The sequence below is a fragment of the Drosophila subpulchrella genome, chromosome 2L (genome assembly GCF_014743375.2).
Source record: "Drosophila subpulchrella strain 33 F10 #4 breed RU33 chromosome 2L, RU_Dsub_v1.1 Primary Assembly, whole genome shotgun sequence".
In the NCBI taxonomy this organism is placed as follows: Eukaryota; Metazoa; Arthropoda; class Insecta; order Diptera; family Drosophilidae; genus Drosophila; species Drosophila subpulchrella.
Genome location: NC_050610.1, coordinates 3,295,968 through 3,322,890, shown reverse-complemented (window position 1 = coordinate 3,322,890; position 26,923 = coordinate 3,295,968). Strand labels below are relative to the sequence as shown.

At 41.9% G+C, this 26,923-nt stretch overlaps 3 protein-coding genes across 13 annotated transcripts in view; 2 read left to right on the top strand and 1 right to left on the bottom strand.

Annotated features, from left to right (window-relative positions):
• LOC119548732 (calcium/calmodulin-dependent 3',5'-cyclic nucleotide phosphodiesterase 1) overlaps positions 1-26,923 on the bottom strand; it is a 114,601-nt gene that overhangs the window by 41,851 nt on the left and 45,827 nt on the right. For 4 of the 9 annotated variants that reach the window (XM_037856239.1, XM_037856237.1, XM_037856240.1 and 1 more), the window contains exon 2: positions 15,075-15,768. The exons of the other annotated variants lie outside the window; for them this stretch is intronic. In XM_037856239.1, the coding sequence (XP_037712167.1) occupies positions 15,075-15,555 (481 nt within the window). In that variant the 5' untranslated portion in view covers positions 15,556-15,768. The remainder of the gene's footprint in view (positions 1-15,074; positions 15,769-26,923) is intronic. 9 annotated transcript variants of the gene reach the window in all.
• Positions 113-2,208, top strand: LOC119548735 (maltase 1). Its single transcript, XM_037856249.1, has 3 exons — positions 113-1,329; positions 1,395-1,741; positions 1,937-2,208. Exons 1-3 carry the CDS (start codon positions 139-141, stop codon positions 2,151-2,153), a joined length of 1,755 nt encoding a protein of 584 aa, XP_037712177.1. The 5' UTR covers positions 113-138; the 3' UTR covers positions 2,154-2,208.
• Positions 3,691-8,563, top strand: LOC119548734 (maltase 2). Of its 3 annotated transcripts, XM_037856247.1 has the most exons (7): positions 3,691-3,825; positions 4,198-5,359; positions 5,415-5,565; positions 6,148-6,343; positions 6,401-6,541; positions 8,084-8,170; positions 8,246-8,561. In XM_037856247.1, exons 2-7 carry the CDS (start codon positions 4,220-4,222, stop codon positions 8,370-8,372), a joined length of 1,842 nt encoding a protein of 613 aa, XP_037712175.1. In that variant the 5' UTR covers positions 3,691-3,825; positions 4,198-4,219; the 3' UTR covers positions 8,373-8,561. The 3 variants fall into 3 exon arrangements, with proteins under 3 accessions (XP_037712175.1, XP_037712174.1, XP_037712176.1); XM_037856246.1 differs by lacking the exon at positions 3,691-3,825 and having other exon boundaries at positions 4,120-5,359; positions 8,246-8,563; XM_037856248.1 differs by lacking the exons at positions 3,691-3,825; positions 8,084-8,170; positions 8,246-8,561 and adding an exon at positions 6,858-7,437 and having other exon boundaries at positions 4,129-5,359.

The window sequence follows — 26,923 nt, the reverse complement described above, 5'->3', positions numbered from 1 at the left end:
TCACTACAATTGGTCCAATATTTGAGCGATAAAATCGCCAAGTCAAATAAACAAAACCGGAATTGAAAAGCCGGCAACAGTATAAAAAGCCAGCAAAATTTGGATGATAGCGGAAAACTAGCTTGTTCGTTGACCGCGATGGGCGTAATAAAAATAGCTTTCATATTGAGTGTGGGTCTAGTTGGCATTTTGGCCAACAGTCGCAAGGAAAAGCAGCAGGACGCGAAATACAATTGGTGGCAGCACGAGGTCTTTTACCAGATCTATCCGAGATCCTTTCAGGACAGTAACGGCGATGGCATCGGCGATCTTCAAGGTATAACTTCTAGGTTGCAGTACTTCAAGGACACAGGCATCACTGCCGTATGGCTGAGTCCCATCTATGAGTCGCCCATGGTGGACTTTGGATACGACATATCAAACTATACGAATATTCAGCCGGAATATGGTACCCTAGAGGACTTTGACGACTTGATAGCCAGGGCTAATGAACTGGGTGTGAAGGTCATTCTGGACTTTGTGCCCAATCACAGCTCGAACAAGCATCCCTGGTTCATAAAGTCGGTGGCCCGAGAGCCAGGATACGAGGATTTCTATGTGTGGGAAGATGGCATCCTTCTGGAGAACGGAACTCGAATTCCGCCCAACAACTGGCTGTCCGTCTTCTCCGGATCTGCCTGGATGTGGAACGAAGAGAGGCAACAGTTCTATCTGCGACAGTTCACCTACGGACAACCTGATCTGAACTACCGAAATCCGGCAGTAATTCAAGCCATGGACGATGTGATGCTCTTCTGGTTAAACAAGGGAATTGCAGGATTCCGCATCGATGCCATTATTTATATTTACGAGGATGCTCAACTAAGGGATGAGCCTCTAAGTGGCACCACTAATGATGCGAACAATGAGGCTTATTTGGAACACATCTATACCAGAAACCAACCTGAAGATTACGGACTACTCCAACATTGGCGGCAACTCCTGGATAACTACACAGCCAGCCATGAGGGACCTCTGAGGATAATGATGACCGAGGGCTATGCCTCAGTGTCCCAGCTGATGGAGTACTACGAAGACACGAATGGAGTTCAGGGTCCCGAGTTTCCCTTTAACTTTGACTTCATCACCGAGCTGAATGCTAATTCGACTGCTGCGGACTATGTCTTCTACATCTCCAGGTGGCTCATCTATATGCCACATGGCCATGTGGCCAACTGGGTGATGGGAAATCACGATAACCCCCGAGTGGCTTCGCGGTTTGGCGAGAAATCTGTGGACGCCATGAATATGCTGCTAATGACGCTGCCAGGCATTGCCATTACCTACAATGTATGTATAGAAACATCTGAGTTTAAGGTGTTTTGTGGTATATATATTGCTTTAACTCATTTCAGGGTGAAGAGTTGGGCATGACGGATTACAGAGACATCAGTTGGAGCGATACTGTGGATCAGCCCGCCTGCGATGCTGGCATCGATAACTATAAGACAGTATCTAGAGATCCAGAGCGTACGCCCATGCAATGGAATAGTGATCTCAATGCAGGATTCTCCACAGCCAACCAAACTTGGTTGCCTGTCAATCCCAACTATAGGGACCTCAATCTTCGCAATCAGCAGCAGGCAAGACGAAGTCACTACAAGATCTACCAGACCCTTCTGAAGCTCAGACAGCTGCCAGTTTTGAAGAATGGATCCTTTGTGCCAGAAGTGGTAAACCGAAGGGTTTTCGCTTTCAAGCGGTAAGTATACAAATAAATGACATTTACTATACTATTTACTAGATGTTTACAACTTTGCAAAAGATTATAATCATCTATAATTTTATTTGATTTATTTTTCGATTTACCCTTGTTTATTATCAGTGATTATTGGTTGTGCAATTTTATGACTTATGTAGTAGTTTACAATTCAGCTTATATTTATTTACTTTCTAGGGAACTGAAGGGCGAGTACACGCTGCTGACCATCGTGAACGTGAAGAACCGCACCGAAGTGGTGGATATCGGGGACTTTATAGATCAGCCCAATCGGTTGGCTGTCCTTGTGGCGGGCGTGGACTCGCAACACCGGGAGGGTGAGAGACTCAAGGCCGATGCCATCGAGCTGGCCCCCTACGAGGGATTAGTTATTCAGCTGAACAAGCGAAAGTAACCTACACACTACTTGGTATTCAACATTAAAGTACGAGAAAACTTTCCATTCGACAGCCGAGCTTTTCTATTTTCGCATTTAAATGTATCTCACAGGGGCCATCTGATTCGAGTTTCCATTTCATTTGACAGCAAAACACATTTCCATTTACATTAGCGCTTCGCAAACATTATAATTGAATTGGGTGCACTTGGTGTCGGACCTTCTACTTTCCACTCTACCTAATACCCAACTTGAATTGAAAGTCGTAATTCATAATTGTCGTCAGGTTTGTGGACCTTTTTTCGGGCTTAGGGCAGCTGATAAATTGTTGCCGAATTTAATTAAATTTCCCTTAGGAAGTTGACATAAATAAATGCGGTTGCCGAAGGGTCCGACTTTGTTTTGATTTCCATTTCAATGGTATCAGTTGTCATGAGCCAGATGAACAAGGTGACTAGCAGGTGTTTCTATAACAGAAAGTATTATGAAACCATTAAATTTGACACGATTTTGTGACTTCAAATTATGCTTAGTCCGTTTTAGGTCGCTTTTATAATTATAGCTGTCTACAGTTAAATTTCATTCACATTGCGCCTAATTATAATTGTCTTTAAACACAGTCGAAATTGTAAGCCTGACTTAAAGGCAAATAATATAAAATACGTCTAATTTATATTGCAATCTTTTATTATTACTTGTATACGAAATAAAAAATTGATGTTCTTTTTTATAAATGCTGATGTATGAAAGTATGTAGTACGTTTTGGTATAGTAATGTAAATTAAATGTTATATATTACGGGGAGAGAAGATATTTTAAGAATTCCACTTCAGTAAGTTTTAGTGTGGTAAGAAGCTATCTTCGGGTTTCAGGTTTAATGAGCTAAAATGTGACCAAAATAAGATAAATATAAAAAATTAAACATTTAACATAATACAGGAAAATATCTTGAAAAACATGAAATTTGTACCTATTTCACGCTATGGCTTATATGGAAGCCATAGTCGTCTAATCGGCAAGACTTTTTTCCCTGATCAGGGTATGGATAAAATATGCAAAGTTTTATTTTGCTAGCTATTAAACTGCTAAAACTTTTTCAAATAATAAAAAATTCGCATTTCTTAACTAATCTTTCCAAAGGGATCTAAAAGATATAGTCGTCCGATTGGTACGCGCCTTTACCCTGATCAAGGTATGCATAAAAAAATACAATTTGCAAAGTCTCATGTCAAAAGCTCGCGAAGTTTCATCAAAAACACCGAAAGTATCGGATCTATAGCAGATCGTTCCTATGGCAGCTATAAATATTGTTGAGCGATTGGGGCGGTTTATAGACATGATCTAAGTGTACATATTTCATGACGATAGCTACAGTTTTAGATCGTTACCTTTTAAACTGAGCACGACGGAAGTGGTATCTTGAATCTACTTTATAAGGTCGCAAACTTTTCGTGACTGGGATACGAACTTTTGACCAAATGTATAATACCCTCTGCAAGGGTATAAAAATACATTATAGATCACGCTGTTTATATATGATGATCTGCCTCAACTGATTGTGTACCTAAAGCTTTCGGTCAGCTGTTCGCAATCACTTCCCAAAAGCTTTCAGTCGATCGCCGGCAGCTGCTAAAAGCACTTAGAAAAGTGAAAATTAAAATTGTGTTCAGTTTACTCTGATTTCTTTGAGGTGAGCAAAGTGATTTTCGCCCAGATCGGTCGTCGACGACATCTATAATAAGCCCCAAGTTTTTCCACCCATCACCCTCTTTAATACAAATTGGCTTGTCAAGTGCAGTGTGCCGTAAAATTGGGGAAAACAATTTTGTTTACTCATTTAATTCGCGCTGCAATTTGTTTTGATTTGAGCTGATAAGAATCTTCCCCTGAATTATACCCTTAATGCGACCGCTGATAATTAGACATAGACTAATGCAAAAATTATTTTAATTGTACGGCAGAATCGCTTTAAAAGTGGCTGTCAAACTGCCCATTCTCGAACACAACGGGCCGAAAACTTGGCCGAAATGCCCGCTCCACTCATCCAAATCCTTCTTTTTAGTCTGCTGTACTTCGGCTCCGTAATGGCTGGGTTGGTGAAGAGCGATTCGGAGGACTTCATCGACTGGTGGCAGCACACGGTCTTCTATCAGATCTACCCGAGGTCCTTCAAGGACAGCAATGGCGATGGCATCGGCGACCTGCGGGGGATCACCTCAAAGCTGCCCTATTTGGCAGACACTGGCATTACGGCCACTTGGTTGAGTCCCATATTCCAGTCACCCATGGTGGACTTTGGCTACGACATATCGGACTATATGCAGATCCAGCCGGAGTATGGAACTATGGAGGACTTCGAGGAGCTCATCGACAAGGCCTACGAGCATGGCATCAAGGTTATCCTAGACTTTGTCCCGAATCACAGCTCGGATCAGCATGAATGGTTCAAGAAGTCTGCTGCCAAGAAGCCGGGCTACGAGGATTTCTACGTGTGGGAAGATGGCATCCTCCTGGAGAACGGTACTCGAGCTCCCCCCAACAACTGGCCGTCGGTCTTCTACGGATCCGCCTGGGAGTGGCACGATGGCCGCCAGCAGTACTACCTGCATCAGTTCACCAAGGAACAGCCGGACTTGAATTTCCGTAATCCCAAAGTGGTTCAGGCCATGGATGATGTGATACTTTTCTGGCTGAATAAGGGCGTCGCTGGCTTTCGCATTGATGCAGTGAATCATCTGTTTGAGGACGAAGCTCTTAAGGATGAGCCCTTGAGTGGCAAGACCACCGACCCACTCTCCTATGACTACACCAAGCACATTTACTCTAAGGATCTGCCAGAGGTTTTGGAAATGATTCAGCATTGGAGGCAGCTGCTGGATGACTTCAGTTCCAAGCACCCCGAACGGCCCACACGCATCATGATGACGGAGGCGTATGCCGGACTCACCCAACTGGCGGACTACTACGAGGACTCCAACGGGGTTCGGGGCTCCCATCTGCCCTTCAACTTCCACTTTATCACGGATGTCAAAGGCGGCTCGGATGCGCGTGACTTTGTCTACAACGTGGAGAAGTGGCTGATCTACATGCCACGCGGGCATGCGGCCAACTGGGTCATGGGCAACCACGACAACCCCCGGGTCGCCTCCCGATTCGGTCTCGCCAGCGTGGACGCCATGAACATGCTGCTGCTCACCCTCCCCGGCGTCGCCGTCACTTATAACGTGAGTTTCTGGCTCTGAGTTGTGGCCCTTTGGTCATATCCACATATCCTTTCAGGGCGAGGAGCTGGGCATGGAGGACTACCGCGAAATAAGCTGGCAGGACACGGTGGACCCGCCGGCCAGGAATGTGGGAGAGGAGCTTTACCAGGAGGTCTCCCGGGACCCGGTGCGCACACCCTTCCAGTGGAGTAACGAGACCAATGCGGGTAAGTTTCCACTAACGTTATGAAATTTAAATATACTTGGTAGAGCGTAAGTTAATTAATAATTCCCAGTTATATGACATGTTAGGCTATCAAGACATAAGAAGGTATGTCATTACGAAATGTGAATAATTTAATTTAATAATGCCAAATAATATGTTCTTATTCCTCACTTTGAGATGACTGTATTCCTCACTTTGAGATGACTGTATTCATATAGTTCGATTTTTTATTCCTCTTTCCTTACAACTAAATAGTGCAACGCACTAAAAAATAAAATATATTGAGCAGTCGCGACCATAAAAAAAGATCTGATATGAAACAAATTCAAATGTTGTACTAAAAAGATAAGCAAATTATATATTATTTCTATAGATATTAAAATAATGGATGCAATTTTTTTTTTAAGATATGAAAGGAAAGCGCTATTTAACGAAACAAATCACCTTCAGAATTATATCGTAAGAGAAAGGTAAAGTTATTCTGTATATTTGGATAGAAAGTTCTTTTTTTAATACCCATTTAAGGATATAATTATAATTTAGAATTATTTACTATTTTCTACTGATTAATATTTTCGCATAGGCTTTTCTAGTGCCCCAAAAACTTGGCTGCCCGTTCACCCCAACTATCTCGAACTGAACTTGGAGGCCCAGAAGGCAGCCAACAAAAGCCACTACCAGGTGTACAAGGACCTACTTGAACTGCGAAGATCGGCCATTATGCGCTTGGGTCGCTTCAACATCGAACCTATTTCGCGTTGGGTCTTTGCCTTCAAGCGGTGGGTCACTAAAATATGTTCTTTGAACACATTGATTAGTTTAAAGGTTTTTTTCAGGACCTACCCCAATTTTGAGTCGATAATTACCATCATTAACGTGAGCGACAAGGAACAGTTGGTGAATCTCACAGAGTTCCTCAACCGGCCCAAGAAACTAGTCGTTGAAGTTTCCGGAGTGGATTCCAATTATCAACCTGGGTAAGCTCGTCTGTTCAATTTCTGGTCATTCATTTCCCGCTTTGCAATTACACCGAAAAAAACTATTCTTTTTAAAAAGAGTTTTTTATCTCATTTGATACAGATTCTTAAATTGTATTAATAGTACTTACATAATACATAAGAGCAAATATTATTAAATCACAATTTAGTGCAATCTATTTGAAAATTAAAAATCATCATCAAATCAGATACAGCTCTTTTAATTTTAATACGATTTTAATTTAAATCAATGGGAAAAGTCCATACAAATTTCCTAAAATCTCTATATCATTTTCTCTCTGTATTCCCGCTGCAGTCAATCCCTCGCCGCAAGTGCATTGTCCCTGGCCGCCCGTGAGGGTCTCGTCTGTCGGCTCGTCTAGCCGGAAACAGGATTAGAAGAATTACCAGCTGATGGCGGCAAACTTTGCTCTTTAATTGCATTTCCAGTTCAGAATGTCACGCGATTGAATACAAGATGGGGGAAAATTAATGACTATAGAGCTGGCTGGTGTGTGTGTGATTTTCGTTCGACTCGGATAGATTGAATTTAACGCTGTCCGGTGCTAATGAAGGCAAGGGGGGAGGGGGAGTGGGTCACGAGCCGGGTCGGATCCTGTCCGGAAAAAAGTGGCCACGTCGCCGCCTGCTCCTGGCAACTTGCCCAGAACTTGCCCGCTGCTGATGTTTGTATTTCATTCTCGCTTGGCCACTGTAATTTTTCATGTATGGGAGGGGAACACACCCACGAACCCAACAAGATTTACGGAACTGGTGCAGATTCGTCCCGCCCTTTCGGAAATGCCGCCAAGCCGGGAGTATAATATAATATAATAGGACATGCAAAAGTTTTAAATGCCCTTTAATAACGGAATTAAATGTTTGTGAATTGCAAATATGGCAAACTTGTTGGAAACTTTTGATTGCTCGATGCTTACACAAAAATGTTCCAACAAATGGCAGTTGTTTGGATAAGAAGTTAATAGTTTGTAATTGTCGGAAAAGTGGTGTATATTTTGTGAAAACTCATACATTTTGTATGTAATTTGAAACAAGTTTTTACTTGGCCAACTCCTTTGAATCTATAAGTATTTGATGAACCTCAGAAAATTATATGTGTTGAGAAAAGAATAGTAGAACCAACTAGGGTTCTGCTTTGCAGTTAAAAGCAGAAATCGAAAGGCAAAACGATTTCAGTTATAAATTTCAAAAAATCTGAAGGGCTAATTCGTTTTTGCTTAAAAGTTAAATGCTGTTTAAACTGACATTTTTCAGCACTCAGTGGAAAATTAAAAGATTTTAACGACAAGTCTACTTTCGGTTCGGCACAAGCAAATTAAAAATGGCTCGAGGCTTAACCGATTTACGAAAGTTTAAACATTTCATTGCCAATGCGCCACGTTGAGCAGAGGCTCTCATCGGCTTAAGAGTATATATACTCTGCTGTCTATATGCCCCGCTGCGTTTCATCTCGTCCTCCTTTTCCCCTGCCTGCACCGGAATCGGTAGAAGTATTAAATATAAACTATTTGAATAATTCAGCGACAGCATTCTGGCCAAGGCCTTTGGACTTCATCTGCCCCCTGGAGGCGGAATTGTTTTAAGCGAGCGCAGCTCAACGGTAATGAGGTGAGTTCCTGCAAGCAATGGCTGTTTTAGCCAACTCTTTTGCCCAGTAATCGTAATCATTGTTCCTGATTTTAGCGAACAACGTCGCCACTTGGTTAAGCAGCTCATGAAGTCGGCCAATGTGGTTTTGGTCGCACTGCTGGTCTACAACTTGTGGCGTCACAAATGGACCAAAGTGAATTTCAATCAGCATCGGTTTTGATTGATTTTCCCTATTCCCCAGCCGCTTGCTGTGTGTATGTGTGGGCTTGCTGATTGATTGATTGATTAATTAATTAATAAGACGAACATCAGCTTAAATGTCATTAACAGTTGGCCAGGACTAACGACTCCTGAATGTGGCCGATGGGATTTGCAAATTTAATTTCCTCTACCAGTGGATCTGTCAAGTGGCGAGAAAAGTTTGGGGGCGGGGGTGATAGATGGATTTTCTTTTAAGAAGGGGCTACGTTGGGGAATTGATTTCCAAGTGATTGCGGTGCTTCCGATTAGCTCGAATTAAAAATATATTTAAACAAAATATATGCAGGTTAAATCTTATGTTCCCAAAGAAAGTCAACAAATAAATATATTTATTTTTTATATGTTGTTCACTTTTAGCAACCAAGAAATATAGTAAAAAGACAAGGAAGAACGCTATAGTCGAGTACCTCGACTATCAGATACCCGTTACTCAGCTAAAGGGACCAAAGGAAAATGGAGATATGCAAGCAGCAAAGCGAGATTGAAATGCGCCACCTACCGGCGGTAGACAGATTTAAGCGTTGTGGGCGTTAGAGTGGGCGTGGCAAAATTTTTTTTGGATTAGTCGATAGGTATTGACAAGACCAATAAATTTCAGTTAAAATTTTTGATGTAGCGTGAAAATTGTGGGCGCCACAGGTTTGGGCGGTTTGTAGGCGTTCTAGTGGGCGTGGCATATTCGCGTGACAAAATTGCGCTGCGCTTAAGCCTAAGGAATCTAAATCTGAAATCCCATTTCTCAATCTTTGATATTTTCCAAGATATCCGCGTTCATATTTACGATTTTTTGAAGTTTGTGGGCGGTTTGTGGGCGTTCAAGTGGGCGTGGCAAACTTTTTTTTGGGTCAATCGATAGGTATTGATGAGAACAAGACATTTCAGTTAAAATTTTTATTCTAGCATGAAAACTGTAGTAGCCACAGTTTTGGGCGGTTTGTGGGCGTTAGAGTGGGCGTGGCACTCTGCTGAAACAAACTTGCGCTGCGTAAGAAGCTCAGGAATCTGCACGCCTAATCTCAATAGCCTAGCTCTTATAGTTTCCGAGATCTCAGCGTTCATCCGGACGGACAGACAGACGGACAGACGGACAGACGGACAGACGGACATGGCTAGATCGACTCGGCTAGTGATCCTGATCAAGAATATATATACTTTATGGGGTCGGAAATGCTTCCTTCTGCCTGTTACATACTTTCCGACGAATCTAGTATACCCTTTTACTCTACGAGTAACGGGTATAATAAAAGAGGTTTGTTAATCAAATTGGCAAATAACTGATTTTTGTATATATTCCTAGGAAGAACTAAAAAGTATTAGGCTACATTGCTTAAATAATGAATGAGAATGTCGTTTGTCTAGCCTTGTTCATCCTAATGCCCTGTTAAATATGACCACTTATCCTCCTGCAAAGCGTTTGACACTCTGCGATGGCAAAATGCAAATAAATGTAAGTGTTATCCTGCTACGGGAACTGCATCCCTCTAGATCACTTTACAAATCCGTACCCGGTCCGGAAAAAGGAAGGGTTTTTTTTGTCTTCAGCTGCACTTGAACGCTGGCAAACTTGATAAATTATCCTCGCCTGGGAAAATTTCAAGTGGGTGAGTTCAGCAGTGAATGGAAAAGTGTCAACAATCGTTCTTATTCAATTTGTTGCCGCTTTCGAATAGTTTCGCGATTTGCAAGGACCGCCGCTGTTGGCAGCCGTCTCTGCGAATTTAACGCATTGATGCCTCCGAACAGGAGACATCCTCCGGAGCCGGAGCCGACTAGTTGGGCCAATGACAGAAGCCTTGGCAACGGAAACAACGCAGCCAGCAACCGGATATGCCAATGAAATTACAGCAAAGTGCCTGCGACTTAACCAGAGCGAAAAGCTGTCAAGGACAACAAGGACCTCTATGAGTGAGCGATTGACTGTGGAACTAGAGCTCAGATTAGCCAGGAAGTGTGTTCTGAGATTCATGGTGTTTGGATTACCCCTCGGAAAAGGATATGTTTTGCAACTACATTCAAGGCTTCCTGAGAGCTCATATCAGATCATCTTAAAATACTCAAATAAAATTTAAAAGGTATTTTTCCATCCTACAACTTCAATCAAAGGAAGCAAGCTAAAACCTTCGGAAAGTAATTTAGCGAGTGTAATTTGCAGCATGCTGAGGAGTGCTTAAAAAGTTTAAATTACATTTAAGTTTACTTAGTGAAACATTTGGGCTAAACAAACTTCAAAGCGTCTAGCTGGAAAGTGCCCCAAAAATCCGAGCGAAATTGAGTTGCAAATTATGGCAAGAACACCTTGTCGAATGGCCAGGACAACGACGTCGCGCTGTCTGGCTTTTGTTCTCTGACATTTGAGCAGGGGGCAAACAAGGAGGGCAAACACACTGGCTGGCGGATGTGTGTCTGTGTGTGTTTAAGCCTTTGTGCTAGTTAGCCAAATTGTAGCAAACATGTTGGAAAAGCCCTGACAGGAGGCTGTGCACCTTGATGCCAGAAGTGGCATCCTTGCGGGCATCCTTTCCGCCAGATTTTCGCCAGCCTTTTTGGCGCGTGTGCGTCTGTTCCTGGCAGCAGCAGCCATTTTGGACTTGCCTTGTTTTATTTGATTTTTCTGGTTCTCGGTACTGTCGGCTACATACACTTCGCAGACAGTCGTTGGCGCCGCTTTTAACTGTTTTTAATTAAAAAATTTCCAGAGTTCGGGCCATTGGTAATCATTTTTATGCCCGCCTTTGTCTGTGTGTTGGCTGCTTTTCCGAAGGGTTTAACGAAAATTGATTTTAAGCCTTTTTTTCTTTTATTGTTATGGCTGTCGCTGACACTTGAAAGAAAAAGTTGGCCCGCAGAGACTAAGGCAAATTGATTGCCAATTGAGCGGCCATTGCCATAAAAGCAAACACAGGGAGTCCAAAAGGGACACAGAAGAAATGCATATATTATCCTTTAAAGTATGCTTTGGCCAGGCAAAGGAAAATATTCAATGAAGCCCTCCCCCACATGACAATAAAACTTTATGGTCGTATATGTATTTTGGTCTGACTCTGCCTTTGTCGCATTCCTTAGCATTCGGAGAATTTTTGAGCGTTTTCTGCTCGAGCGGAATTTATGCAAATTTGATTAAATTTCCTTGTCGCTTTTGGCCAGAAAGGCTGAAGTACGAAGCTCCGGCAGGTCAAGGCATTCCAGCAATGCGCTCCTCCATTGCCACGCCTGAGAGAATGCCGCGGATTCTGGTAAAGTTTCGTCCTGCGATCCTTCCCTGAAGTGGTAAGAACTTCCTTGAGCTAAGCGTTAATTTGGGTTAAATTATAAAGAGTGATTGCCTAACAAAAGTTTTCTTTTTACCCTCTCTGGAAACGGATGGGTAAGTTCAGAAGTCCTTAAAGTTTAAATTGGGAAAAGTAACAATAATTGATCCCGAAAATGCTTTGAGTGACCTTAAAAAATGATAATGAGTTTGAGACTATACTTTAATTTATTATAAATTATTAAATTAAAATGATTTTCCTTTATTGTTAAGATAAATTAATTCAAAATTAAACTAAAACGAACTCAAGGACTATATTTAACGCTTCGCTAATAACTCGATAAGCTCTCAAAACTCAAGGTTGCTTAATCGATTTTCATAAACGACGGCCTTTTCTGCTTCCTTTGTTCTTGCTAAATTTAATTACTTAAAACGCATTTTCCAAAAATTAGCCAATTCCCGAACGAAAACCCGTTGAACCACAAACTAAATGAGCCACTTAACCCTTTTCTTCACCAGGGCAAGGGTTTTGGGCAGAGAAAAATTATAAATACGAGTGTAAGGAGTGGGACCATCTGCTGTCTGCCGGCACATCAATTAGAGTCCTGCCAATGGGTCCAACTTGTCGGCCGAACGGTTGATCAGCCAAGCGGATCCTTCAAGCGGACAAGAACAGTACGAGTCCCGTCCCCAGGACCATCCATCTCCTCCTTGTCAGACACGCCCCTTGCAGAGGCGAAACAAACAAATCGAGGGCCATAACCAGTAAAAGGGCGAAAGACAAAACAGCCGCGACCGGGCCAACAACAAGTGTAATATGTCAATTGAAGGACACTTCGAGTCAAACACTCACCCAATCCGCCACACACACACTCCGGCAAACTCTTGACTATTTATTGCAATGCTGTCTGCGCTGTCGCCGCAGGATATGCTACGGATATTTGCAAAATATTGCAGCGCCCATAAATTGAAACCCAAAAGGACAGGCGGCCGCCAAGCGACTTGGCTAAAAAGGCACAAAAAAGGAGGGCTCCGGATTCGGAATGGGGGGGCGTGGCTTTTGGGACTGGGGTTGAAGCTCGACGTGGCCCGGCTTTGTCTCAAAATCGCCGCACGATTTGTGGCCGCTACGTGACCGGGCAAACGAGCCACCCCAGGACATGCCAGGACATTCAAAGGCTCAAAGGGGCTGTGCGGCACGGTCCTGACCTTGGGCCAAAAGAATTGGCAATAGTATTCTGGGCCACTGTTTAATTTTTGTCTGCCGACTATTTCGGTGAGAAACGAAAATGTATTGGCTTAAAGGCAAAAAAGGTTTAGGATACAAAAGGATTTCAAAGGAATTTATAGGAATTTAAATAAATTAACCAACAAATACTTATTTATTTGGAATTGTATCTTTGAATGGATAAATATTTTATAATCCTTTAAGGCCTAGCATTATAATATAATACTGTTTAATTTTAAATTCAATGTATTTTATAGGAAATTAAGAACAGAACAACCTTTTTCATCTTGCACTTAATCCTCTTTGCTAGCTTGGTAACTAAAATAATAACCAATCTAAAATAAAAACTGACATCAATCTAAAGCTTTCGACATGCACGGAAAATACTTTTGCATTTTCCCCTGCTGTTAGAAGGAAAATTCGAAATTGCATGCGTATATTGCGGAATATCTGATGCACTCCAACGTTAGGGGGCAAACTCGTTTCCTCCGAAATACAATCCATGAATTTTAATCTCGAATGGACACACGGGCAGGCCCAGAAACAAAGCCTCACCCCCTTGAGCTTACTTTGTGGTCCCGGGCAGTTTATTAGCCAAAACACAACTGACCGGCCAGCCATGTAAACCAAGCCAAAAGGGCGCTGGGGAGGAAACGGAAAAACGAAAAACATCGTACATATGGCCAACAGAAGGAGGTTATCAAACTTGGCCAGAACGGCTGCCACTCAAAACAAGAATCGAGGCCCGAACCTTGTTTACCTGGCAATAGACTTTTAAATTTTCCTCCGTATGTACGCAACCGGCAACTGGGAATCTAAGTGGGGGTGGGCCAGGAAATCTGCGTGGCATATGCAGAGGGCATAAAAAGTTTCTCATAAATTTTTACCTCAACCCGGCTCTGGCCAACAAGAATCCTAAATGAATTGTTGCTACCCGGATGGGTGCCACAGAGAGCAGGGGAGATAACTTTTATAATAGCCCAACTCGTTGGAAATTCAATTTCATTTTCAATTTAATGCTGCAACGAGCCACGAAGAACGTACCTGCTCTGCAGAGAATTACCCTCAATCTGCTCCTTTCTGTGGAGCTTTTTTTGTTGCCATTTGAATTGACTTACCTGCAATGAAATGATAGAAAAATAAGTAACACACTCGCAGATACACGTATTATTTTATGAGCTTAAAGGAGAAAAATGAGTTGCACGAAATTAAAACTGGAGCTCGAGACCCTCAGTCTTTTGTTCTCCTTATTGTTCAAGGAGTTCAGGTGAGGCCAGGCCAAAGCGGGGAACAAAGGCCACCCGCAAGGTGGACTCTCCCTGCACATTGGTTGTGGCTCAACAGTAAAGTAAACATTTGTAAAACGTAATTCATAGTAACACCATTCATTGCATCACCAAAAAATAATTGTTTCAAAATTATTCTTAAGGTTTGGTTTATTACTGTCGAAAAAGATTAATAACCATTTGCCCAGTAGCTTTTATTTTATAGGTACCAGCTAAAAATATTAACTTTAAAAAAAGTAATATTAAAAAAATAAAATATTTACAAATATTTCCCTTTACATTTTTAAAAAATTTAATGTGAAACATTTAGATAATAATACCTTCTGAAACGGGTTTAAAATAATGTCTTGTATTCTTTATCTTGAACCAAAACATTGAATTTTTACATTTTTGAAAATTCATATTGAATTCCTAGATTTTTTTATATCTTACATTTTCTTAGCTAGTTCTTTTTATTCATTGTGAAAGATTTTGTAAAGTATCCTTGTTTGCTTTTACCCCAATCCATCCTTTAAGTTTTTAAAAATTGTATGTAAGAACTTAGCCAATAATACGTATTCTTGTTATTAAAGAACCCCTTTCGAATGGTCTCCAAAGTAAGTTGTTGCATTTAGCTTAAAAAATGTATTCATTACATGTTTTTTAAAATAATTAAGCAATAAATAAAATAAAATAATTATTATAGGATATGCCACATTTCCTTAAGTAGTTTGATTCAGTGTAAAATATTTTCTTAGGTATCGTATCCTTGTTTGTCTTGAACCATGTCACCAAGCGTTTTCTATTTTCCTTCTCTCACCAACGTTTTTTCTTGTTTGACCTTTCATGGAACGAGTACGTATGTATGGGTACGAGTTCTGGAGTCTTAAATTGCCCTAAGCCGGAGTGGCAGCCACTTACCTATGACATAGGAGTACCCGTCCAGCGTCAGGACACACTTGCGGGTGGTGGTGCCCATTAGGTTGCCCAGGACGCTGACGCCGATGCCGCCGCCGGATCCGCTGGACGGGTACCTGGAGCTGTTGAGCCGCTGGCCCGTCTTGCCGGGACTGGAGGACAAGGCCACCGGACTGCCGGCCTCGCAACTATTCAGGCTCTCGCGACGCGGCTGGGCCTCGAGACCCATAAATTCGTCCCGCCGTTCGCCACTCGAAACGAGACCGTCGCTCGAGTGATCGCGTTTCTGATCCCGATCCGCGTGGCGCAACCGGTTGCGCGGTGTGCGGGGAGCGGGAATGGCCATGGAGGACGCCGGGGAGGTGGCGGGTGCTGGGGCGGGAGCGGTACCCATACCCAGACCCTCCTCCTCCTCCTGGCCAATGTTCAATGTTTGCGGCTTGTCGCGTCGCGTGGGCAGCGTCTCGTCCAAGGTATCGCCCATTTTCAACGATTCAGATCAGCACGCTCTGTGGGTAAATCGGTGGAGTTATTACTACGACTCGAAATGCATTTTACGAAACCGTGGGAAACAATTTGCCTTGTCGACGTACGCCAGTTGTATTTGTGTTGGATTAAAATTTTATATTCATTCATCACTATTAAAATTCACTTTAAATCACATTGTCCTTTCGTTATGGAATTTTATGATGTCTTTCTGGGGTAAAATTAAATTTGAATCAATGGCACAAATGAAAATTGAATGGTGAAATCAGGCAAAACAATTCCTATTCATTGGAATTGCTCATACGCAGTGTGGTGCATTCAACGGTCAAACAAAATAATGCAATTAAAGTGGAAGCACAGCAAGAATATAAAATGTGGGTTTACATGACCAAAAAAAAGTGGTTTTAAAATATTTTTTATGCAGGTTTGATTGACTCTACCTATTTATTCAGTTTGTTTTAAAATTCTTATCAAACTGTAATGAATATATCTGATGACACTTTTTCACTTCCAGCTGTCTTGCTGTGTATTTTATGAGTTTTTCTGTCCAAAAAGTGGAAGTTTGAATGGTAGTATTTTCCTTTTTTTAGTGTACACAGCCCTGACTCTAATTGCACTTTTTTCCTGCTGCTGTCAATTATTTGGCTCGCTTGTTTGCCGCCTGTCCCCTCAATAGCCCCGCCACTCCACTTGTTTTGACTGACATTGTTTGGCGTTATTTGATTCGGATTTTTATCGCCTTTTGTATGGCTCCTCGGTTGGTCAGTTTGTCATTGGTTTTTTGCATATTTGTCATAATGCCGTCCATTTATCAAAAATCCATCAATGCCATATGGCTGTCCGTTCGCTCTTCTCTGTGTTCTCCATTATTATTATTGCTTGTGTTTCGCGAGACAATTTGTTTTAACACAGCACGGAAGTTGACGTATCAGGTTTTATTAAATTGTTATGGAGCTTCATGTGTGGCCTACCCAAAAATTTATTTATATCAAAATATATTTGCACAGATTTTAAAGATATCTATACTTTTCAAGTCGTTGGACTGTCACGTTCAGCGAATAAAGCTGAATGGCGACATGAGCCTCGGGGGAACGGAGGTGAAAGTCTTTCTACTGTCGGCACGTGGCCTAAGCGTTTTACTCTACTTGACTTGGCTAAAAAGACAGCTGCAATACGTGCCTCCTTTTGGGATTGTTGCAGGTTGTTGTGTTGTTGAAGAAGGATTATTTGCTGAATGCGAAAAGGGGCTTCTATCATCATTAGCCACCTAATTAAAACGTGCAGAAATGGGGCCACTGGGGGCTTTCAAAACTATAAGAGCCAAGTCAAGTTGACGGAGAGAAATTAAACTTATAAATTATTTCTATTCTTATTATTTCGTCTGTCTGTAGTAAAAATAAAATTTGCATAATATATACTAGTGCAGACAAATAACTTTCATCATAAGAGCTTTGTGTGGTTAACATAAATGTTTAACATTAAGCAGATACTTGGCATAATTAATTATCTCACTTTTGATACAATATCAGATCTGTGAGAAAAACAAATGCTGTACTCTACAGACTTTAATCAGCAAACAAAACAAAATTGTTTTGAGGTTGTTTTCCCTTATTAAACCCTAACCCCTGCAAGGTAAACAGATGAATTCCAAATGATAATCATAAAATTTTAATTAAGCTTTTATGTGCATATATAAAATTCCTTTTGTTGTTGTTTGAGAACGCCCGCATTGGGCGCAAAACCCAATTGCCTGACCTTTTGTCCTTTTGTGGTTGAGGATATTGCTGTTGCTGCTGTCGGTTTGTCCACTCGATTGAATGGTGCAAAATCGAGGGGCAAATGTCAGGAGCAGCTGACAGGACTTACATAATCTGGCAGGAACACTTTGGGCCTCCGTTCTCGGCTTTAAGAACCGTAGGCTCTTTAAGGAGTGGCAGCATTGCGCATACGCCGCGTTTATCAGCCTGCCTAATGAGGTATCAATAACACCGCCTTTACGACTCAATTAACGAAAGATGTTCGGCTGAAATCAATGCCAATGCTCTGAGCAACGAACAGAAAGATATTATGACCGGGTGGATAACATTTTGCGTTGCAATTTTCGCTTGTGGCACCATAAATCGCGAAATCCGTCTTATCTTTGCGGTCAGAGGGGGATAACCTCTGGCAACAGTAACATTTCGAGTTCAGAGAACTCCTTCTATGGAATATATTTTAAATTTATACGCATTGGACAGCGCTGTGAGCGAAAGTGAGGGTCCTGGCCATTTATCTAGACCGCCCACATTTATTATTGGTTTTTGGCAGCAGAGTCTAGCGACCCGCATAACTAATGCTGTTTATTATAGTTTTTTCCCCGTTTATCGTATATCTACTTATATGTTTCTCTGTTTGGCTTTCTCCTGATGAGCCACAAAAGTCGAAAAGTTTCAATGAACTCTCGTCCGTCCGACGTTTTAGCCAGCATCATAAACATGTCTATCTGGAGGACTCCATCCACAAGTTGTTGGCCTGCCTTTTTGTCTCACTGATCCGACAGATGAAAGCTGTCTGAGGCCCAAGCAAATGAACACACAGAGATAGTCGCTGCATAGTCAATTATTTAATTAAAAGCTGTCACTTGCCAGAGCTCAATGTAGCTGTTAATGTGGGCGTTGAAGCCAAGTTAAGGCGGGGCGTGTCCTCGCATGAGGGTTGTTGCTCGGAGGAAAACATTGCAAATAACAGGAGGATAATAAAAGTGAAGCGACAATGCCATCTCATGGCAATAATTAAAAGCGCATACACAATCCAGTTGGAAAAGGGGAGAGCAAATGCCGCATAGGAAGTCATACACGAAAACAATAGATTTTTGGTTGGGATCACAGATAAATGATGGTTTGCGCTTTTCAAGCTTGCCAATTAAGATACAAAATTTCAGAAAGTTCTCGATTCTTGAATGCAAATTGCTTGCAATAAAGCGTGTGTATTTTTTGCGACAAACACTTAATTGTAGTTAAAGAATTTGTTAAAGCCCATGTGAAATCTATTGAAAAGGACCAGAAAAGGTCGGAATATGTTCAAGGAATACCTCGGAGTTTCGTTTATAATTTTAACTTTAAAACACCTTTTGGCTTAAGCATTTTTGTTTCAAAGAAGGATAATTAGTATTGTTAAAAAAAATTAGCGAAAAGAAAGAAAGTTACCTTTAGTTTTATTTAAGAAACTAAGTAGAAATATAAAATATAGAACAATTAAAATTTTGTTTATAATTGATCCAAGGAAAACCGCCTGAATTTTGACCAGTGTTTATTAAATAGAGCTGCATTGTCGCCCTTGTCATTTGCACATATAAACGGTTGTATGTACTTCGGTTCCCCCTGTTTTAATTGTTGTAATTTGGTGTTGTTGTTGCCTCTTGACATGACCCGTTCATGTTGTTTGTTGGTGTAATTTTCCCCGATGTCGAGGGGCGCCAGTGCGTCGCCTTTGCCGGCTTGTCTCGGTTCTGGTGTAAATAAAAGATGAGTTAAAGTGCGATAGTTAGGGGCCAAGAATGTTGCGCAGGACAGCAGGCTGGAAGGCTAACAGGCTGGCAGGCTGGCAGGCCTGAAGAGGAGGATGTCGGCCTGTCAGGACGAAGGACTCGGCGAATCGCACCCGTTAATTACACACCACATTCTGCGTTGGATCGATGCGGGATGCAATAAAAAAGCAGAAGGAATTGCATGTAATTGAAGGGGAGCAGGAAAAACAAACTGAGCGACAGGAAGTGTGCAATAAATTTTCCAACTGCCCGAAAGGGGCGACACTTCAAAGGAAAGTCGAAGGAAAAGTCAGGGAAAAGTTAGTAAGAGAGAGGGAGAGAATTCCTTGACTCGGCTCATTAGCATTTTGGGGCAAAGGAAAACTTCTGAGCCATACGAGGCCAAATGTGAAAAACGGGAAGCCAGACAGGCTGACTTGACTTTGTCCACCTCATCATCATCATTACTGGCTTTGGGAACCACATTATCATCAGTATTTACAATGCAAATTGTTTCAGTGTTTTTTCTTGTACTTATACACACACACATACAGGACTCCCAGCTGTGGGCTAAATGCAGTTCCTGCCACAAAGTTCCATTTACATAGAAGGACAAGCGCCAGAGACGAAACGGCAAGCAAATGAGAAAAGTCGCATTATTAATTTGCCGCACCGCACGACCATAAATAAGGATGTCTGTCTTCGAATGCCCCTCCTCGACTCGCGCTTTTCGCACACACACACATAAAATTCAAAGGACCTCCTCGGCATCCTTGTCCATATGTTCCGGTTTGCGGCTCGGTTTTTCTCCCGACGCTCCACGCAATTTTCTCTAGCAATTTATTACTATTTTGACTTGTAGATGTGCTGCCTCCTATCCGTGTCCTGAGTCCTTTTGCCCTTCTTTTTCTGCCTTGTGACAATTTGTAAAGCAGGCAATTATCCTTATTAGCCGCTTATTTATTGCCATGTTTGTTTACTCGTGTTCCCATTGACGCATAAACAATGCGAAAACGATAATGGGGGAGTTGGCTTTTTCCCGGGATGAAATAATTGCCACAGATTGGTAATCAACCATGTGAAACTCCGTGCAACAGTTTGCCCTGGTCATCGGGGGAAAACTATGGGCTTGTGGGTAACGAATTGTATATGGAATCATTATTAAATTTTCATGAGCTTCAGGATAGTGATTGGAGTGCATAAGCAGGCAGCTAGGAGTAATTGGCTAGAGATGGCAAACGGTGTGTACATTTGCGGGCTTATCGATATCGTATCGATATCAAATTTATAATAAATGTTTCAATATGTTTAAGGTATTTCAAAATATACTTTGTTTTATGGAAAGTTGGAAGTACTTTTTAACAGAGTATAAACGATTTGTTGACAATCTGGTGATACATTTGGTTTAATAACATAAGCCCTGGGTTCTTCAATATATGCGATAATTATCGATATTTCCAGACTTATATCGGTGTCTGATGATAATTTAAAAATCTGATTTCCTGCATTTGTTGGAATTTATTTTTCTCTTATTGGTTGATATCAACGAGGCCTGACTTTTTTTTCCTGCACTTCCCGATTAATAAGTAACAAAGATTAATGGGCTGCTTTGGGTGTTTTATGGTAGGGTAAATTGTAAGGTAAGCACAGCTACTTCTGGGATTTGATTTCATTGCAAATGAAAAAATATTAAATATTTAATGGGACACAGGAAGCATTTGTTAAACCCTTTAAAGCGAGGCCCAAGGATGTTTTCTCCCCTGCCAACGGCTCCAAGTCATTTTAAATTACTGCATAATGAGTCGAGCCACCTTTCACAGGCGGGTGGGAAGAACTGGGCCGTTGAAAGCTTTTCGGGGGGCTTTCCGAACATAAAGAACATTGTCAAATCAGCGACATTTTTATTGCCACCAAGTTTCCCTCCCTTTCCGCCCCCTGGACACATCATACATGTAAATGTAGGTATGTATATGAGTCGTCGCTTACATGCTGATGATGTCGTTATTAAACGCATAAATAAATTGTCAAAAAATATGTGCGCAAAAAGACGTAAGGAAGTGCCGAAGCAGAAAGGCGGTGAAATGGGGGGCGTGGCAGGGGGTTTGGAACCAAGAGGAGTAACTTTCAGATGCGTTTATGGTGCTTACATTTTAGCTCTGCTTTATGTACTTGCCAGGGCGACAAATAGAAATGTTCGTGGGCGCAAGGGACCTGGTACACAAAACTTATTTCTCGAGGCTTCCTTCGTTTTTTCGTACTCGTACATTTCCTTTCCTTGGATACTTTTTCACGCTGTTGACTTTGTCAATGTTTTATGGTCTTATTCCTGTTCAGCTGCAGACAATTGTCAATTAAATGGAAGGTTGAGAGGAGCTGGCCCCAGGGCCTGGCACCGAACAAAACCACAAAGGAACCTCAGAACGCACTGCAGAAAAGTTCTACTGGGGTGGCAATGTGCCACGTATTTATTATTTATGACATACGCAGTGCAGAAAGGGGAGAATCGGGACCCCTGGGCGGGGGCGGCAGTTTGTAGAAGGATTGTGCCCGTCCGGAGGGAAAAGTTTAAGTTGCAGGATAAGGTGCCATAAATCTTCTGTCCTTGCACCAAGTTTCTAAGGCGCTGAGTTTTGCATTAAACGTTTAAGGTTAAACAAAGAGTTCAGACCTCTGCCAGCACCAAGGAGATCTTTGATGTTTTCACCCCATTATTGTAAAAATTATAAATGGTTTTAAGTTTCATTCTACACAGAGAAAAGTCTTGGTAAGATGTGATAAACATTTAGATGAATAGCAGTATGCATTCAGTAACACCATCTTGCTTTTCGATTCAATTTTCTATTTTAAAAAGTTTTGAACATTGCTGTCTCGTTTTTACCCAGATACAAATGAGAAACAGTTTTTCTAAATCTATTTCTTACAATTTGTGATAATTTTCTTGGTTTAAAGTGCAATGTTATACCTAGAAATATTATGTTAGCCCTGGATCGAAAAAGATCATAGGAAAATAGGTGGAATTTCCAAATGGGAATAATAATTGGCAAGTAAAATCAATAACTTTGTGAGAAGGAGCACAGCATAGCGTAATAAATTGAGCATCCTATTATGTATAATTTGTATCTTTCTGTATGGTGCGCCATAATGTATGGTACAACGGGTTCTCAGAGTCCAGCGGGCTGCTTTTAAAGTCATTAATGTGGCTTCATTTGCATACGGTCCCCCCCCTCTCCCCCTCCACCGACCTTTCTATCCCTATCTGCCGCTCTGCAGTCGGTGATTAGTCGTCGTCCAACGTCTATCAACAGTTTACCCTAATGCCCGAGCAACATGCAACACCAGAACTGACCTCATTCTGTTTACACTTGCAGCTGTTGCTGTGCCACCCCACCACCCACTGAACCACCGAACCACCCACTGGGCCACCCCCCGAACAGCACCCACCGTTGATTGTCTGGAAGTTCTTGTGCAACTCATTGAATCCGAGTGTGGCCCAAAACAAATCAAGGCGGCGACGTCATTGTTGCCGTTGTTGAGGCACGTTCTCGGGTTTTCTCTTTGGAGTGCAAAACTTTTTGCAACAGATTTTGCATAATGCCCCAACCCACCACTCACCAATACCCCCTTGCCGGCCACAATTGTTGCCTGGCCGTTAAATGCAAACACTTCATTTGGCCATCCCAAAAAGAAAGGAACTTTCGATTAGTGCTAGAATGGCCAACCAACTTGGCCAGGAACCCCAACAAAGTCTGTTAACTGTTTTGGCCATAAAAGTTGGTCTGTGTGCTTGCATACGTTTGTGCAGAAGTCGTATTCTTGGCCAAAAGCGTTGGCTGTATGGGAAATTTGTTTCACTCAAGCGGGAAATGGCCAGGAATCGGAGCAATGGAATGGATTTACTAGCAGTTTGAAAATGCATCTTGTATTTTATGCCTGAATGGCGACACTCGACTTAAATTGGCTTTTAGACGATGGGATTTACTACTAGATAAAGCTTAAAAAGAGTTAAAAAAGAATGTTTCTTTATAGTGATTATGCAAAAATTTATTGATACTTTGGCAAGTCTGTATTATTTTATTGAAACATTAATGAACAGTGATTATCTTCAAATTTCTTGATACTTTTTGTAAGTTTATATTATTTTATTGAAACATTTATGAATAAATTTCATTTAAGTATTCACATCAAAGTCTTTAAAGTGCACACTCAGAGCATTTTCCTGATCGGGTTATAAAGGCTTGAGAGGGTTGTACCAAATTGTCTTACATCATATACAGAAATATACTTTTTCAGATGGCCTACTGCTCATTCCCCGCCCTGTGTGTACTTGTGCAATTTTCGTTTTGATGTTTGCTTATTTGTATTTGCCATACACAGCACACAAAGTTGTGACTTTTTGGGTAAACAAACATGCCCATCCTCCATAGACCTTATCCCTCAAGTTGCCCCACCGCCCTGTGGATGATTTGGCGAATCACTTTGAGAGTCCTGGCACTCAGCACCACTTGGCCTGTTCCCTTCCAAATGATGCGCCATTTCTCAAATCTTTTCGGGCACGCAATAGCAACGATTTGGGCCATATTCCCACATGTAATGGTGCGAAATTCAAAATGGCGCCCGGAGGTTTTGCTTTTGGCCATTGTCATTTATCAAGTTTATTAGCGGGCCGAAAATTGCTAGGAGGTCGGGAGAGCAATCTATTCATTTGTTAAGGTATTCAAGCAATTAAATGCGATTTATGAGGTCGTGTGCTTAGCATTTTGGAAGAACCCGGAGGCCGAACAAACATTAGTGACATCATCAAATGCATACTCAAGTGTTGTCATTAATTTGTGTACCTCTGAATGATGCAATGTCAGGCAAATGGGGAAAATAATGGGAAACGTTCATGTATGAATATAATAAAAATATAATGAGTTGGCTAAAAACCTAGCAAAATTCTGAAAGAAGGATTAGAAGGATTTTCATCATATTATTTATTTAAATTGCAGATTTAAGTTTAACCTAACGCTGACACAAGCGTTGTCCGTACTTTTTAATTAATTTGTAAAATACTAAAGCAACGCGGATTTGCAAAACTTTTTGGGACTAGAGCCTGCCAACCAGCAAATAGCAAAAAATAGCAACTATCTTTACCCAACTGCAGAACAAGGTATTGCAATTATGATTATGTATATCCGGGAAAATTCCGCTTGTCTTCTGCCGTTCTGGCCTCCACAAATTCTTGGTATTTGCATGGTGCAACAAACTTTGGCTAAGCTCGGGAAAGTATGCAACATTTTCGCACAGCTCTTTGGCTTTCGAGAATGTTGAACGGCAAAAGGAACTTCCAAATGCCAGAAACTATATGCTGCTACCACTACCAACTTGGCGGCCCCGGCCAACCCAGATTTATACCCCTTTCGATCCCTTCGCTGGGCAACTTCCTGAGCAGTTTGTGCGCCACCGGCTTTTGACGCTTTTGGCATGTTTATCGCCTGGCCCGAACCGAGCTGAACTGGCCCAATTGGCCGAGGGCCAAGTCAGGCAAGACAGAGCCGGGCAAGTTTTCCGTGCCACTCTCAACTGCTTTGTCGGCATTAATTAAAAGCAAATTACACTTGCTCTTTGTTTTCATTGAAAACAGAAAGAACTTTAGCTGCAGCATCATTAAAAACTTCTTAGGACGCTTATTTTTTCTTCGTATTCAGCTGAGAGTTTTGCGTCACATTTCATGAATCAACAACTTGATTAGCAATTCAAATGCGCCGACTTCCCCACCACCCAGCAGTGGCTTCCACCTGCCCGAGTTCCCAGGACAACAGCTGGCCCGGGCAACCAAAGTTTTCCTAATTAAACTGGCTTTCAAAATAAACCGCAGCTGAGAATCGCTAGGAAAAAATGCCAGCAAAACTGCCAGAAAATTGTCAATGAAGAAATTACAAAGGGGCGGTGGCCTGTCAGGGCAGTGGAAAAAAAATGTAAATATGTTTACCAGTCGACAAGTAAAAAGACATTTTTCAGGACCCTTTTTGCGCTGCTACAAATGACTGCGTTGTGTTCTGCGGCCTTTGCGGCTGGCAGGCAACCAAAACACACAGATACACAACGTGGTATAGTTCTAGGCGCGCTGAAATGTGAAACCATTTCTCTCACCCACCTTCCCCCCCCCCCACACACACACACACACGCTAGACTCAAACAAAGGCAATGAATGTGAATTTGTCCCAGACCTCACAAATGTTCCAAATTGTCAGCAAAAGTTTTCAGGTTCCGTATCCGCATCCACATTTGTTGCCCATTTTCAAGTTGTGATTTCTCTGGCAGCCGTTTTGATTCCTATACCGGAATAGTTGGAGTTTTATGGCAGTGATTTCGAGTGGCAACCAATTTAAGCCATTGAAAGTTGTCCCAATGTTTTGGGCTTAAAGCAAAAGTCATCTTGTGGGTTCTTGATATATATTCAACACAAATGACGTATACGTCGTGTGGTCAATGGCTAATTGGAGATGAATGCAAATGAGGGAAATATATAGGTCCTCAAGAGTCCGTAATTATTCATGTGTGTTGTTTGCCATCAAATGATGAATGAGGCAATTTGTAGTTTAAATTTATGAAAGTGTATTGTCAAGATAATATCTTAAAGGATTATAATTAGCTTCTAAAATGCACTTTTTGAATATATTTAAAGAGTGTCTTTTCATCGAAGATGATCCCAATTTCCGCCACTCAGAAGGCTCTTTAAGCTCTGTTGTCTCTGCCACTTTTGTGTCCTGTTTCCCCCGCGCTCTCGTCGGAATAATTAGGCTAGCCGCCATAAATTCATTATGCCATTAAGTGCAGGCCGTCAAATGGCCGCAGCGGTGGTTGGCATGGCCATATAGTATCTGCCGTATAGTATATGTGGCCTGATGGATCGAAAAATCGTTGCATATAGTTAGGCGCTGGCAGGCGGCGATTGGCACGTGTCGTTGTGTGTGTGTGTGCTCGGCGTCGCCAGGACCATTAAGGCAGCGCCTCGGCGGATCGAATTTCGTTGCAAGGCCGCGCTGCGAAGTATGCTACGAAAAGCGGCGGCAATGGCGGCGAAATAACTTCATCAATTTCGCCGATATTCCATTATCGTCGGCACAAGTACGCCTGTGTGTGTGCGCACACAAGTGCCGATGGAATAATGCGAGTGTGTGTGTGGCTGTGTTGGCCTTATTAGGCCGCCCTGCAATTGTTTGCTTAAAAGTTTTTCACACACCGAAGTCAACGATGTCTGCTCTTTGGCTCTATCGTTTGATTTCCCTCGTTTTTTTTCAAGCACGTCCTTGCCTCGTCGTTGTCCCCAACGGTTTTGCACGTTTGCTGTTCGGACATTTCTTGCGATTATTGATTAGATAAAAACACACACACCCACACACAAGAAAGCCCCGCAGAACCAGGGCGGCGGAAAGAAAAACAAAGGAAGCGTAAAGCCGACGCCGTAAAAGCTTAAATAAAAAAGAAGCAAACTTGACGGCACTTAAGTCACTTAACTTGGCCAGTGGGAGCCACTGTTATCTGCTCGATAAGTCGAGAGTGGGTGAGAATTAGACAATGACACTACATTGTATGTATTGAGTCAGCAGTAGATCTTCTTGATTACCAAGGAAACTTTCGGGTGAAGTTGTTGATGCCAAGAAAGATGTAAGAAAGTCATCAACATTTCAACAGTAAGGATTAGCCACCTTTTCGATTCCCTGTCATTAGCTGTCTGCTTTTAAGTGTATTTCATTGTGCTTGCAACGGAATCCTATAAAATATTAACTTGAAACCTTGCTTGCCTATGTGAAATACGAAATACTATTTACAGTCAGGGCAAAAAGATATTTTGATAGATAGACAGATAGGTAGATAG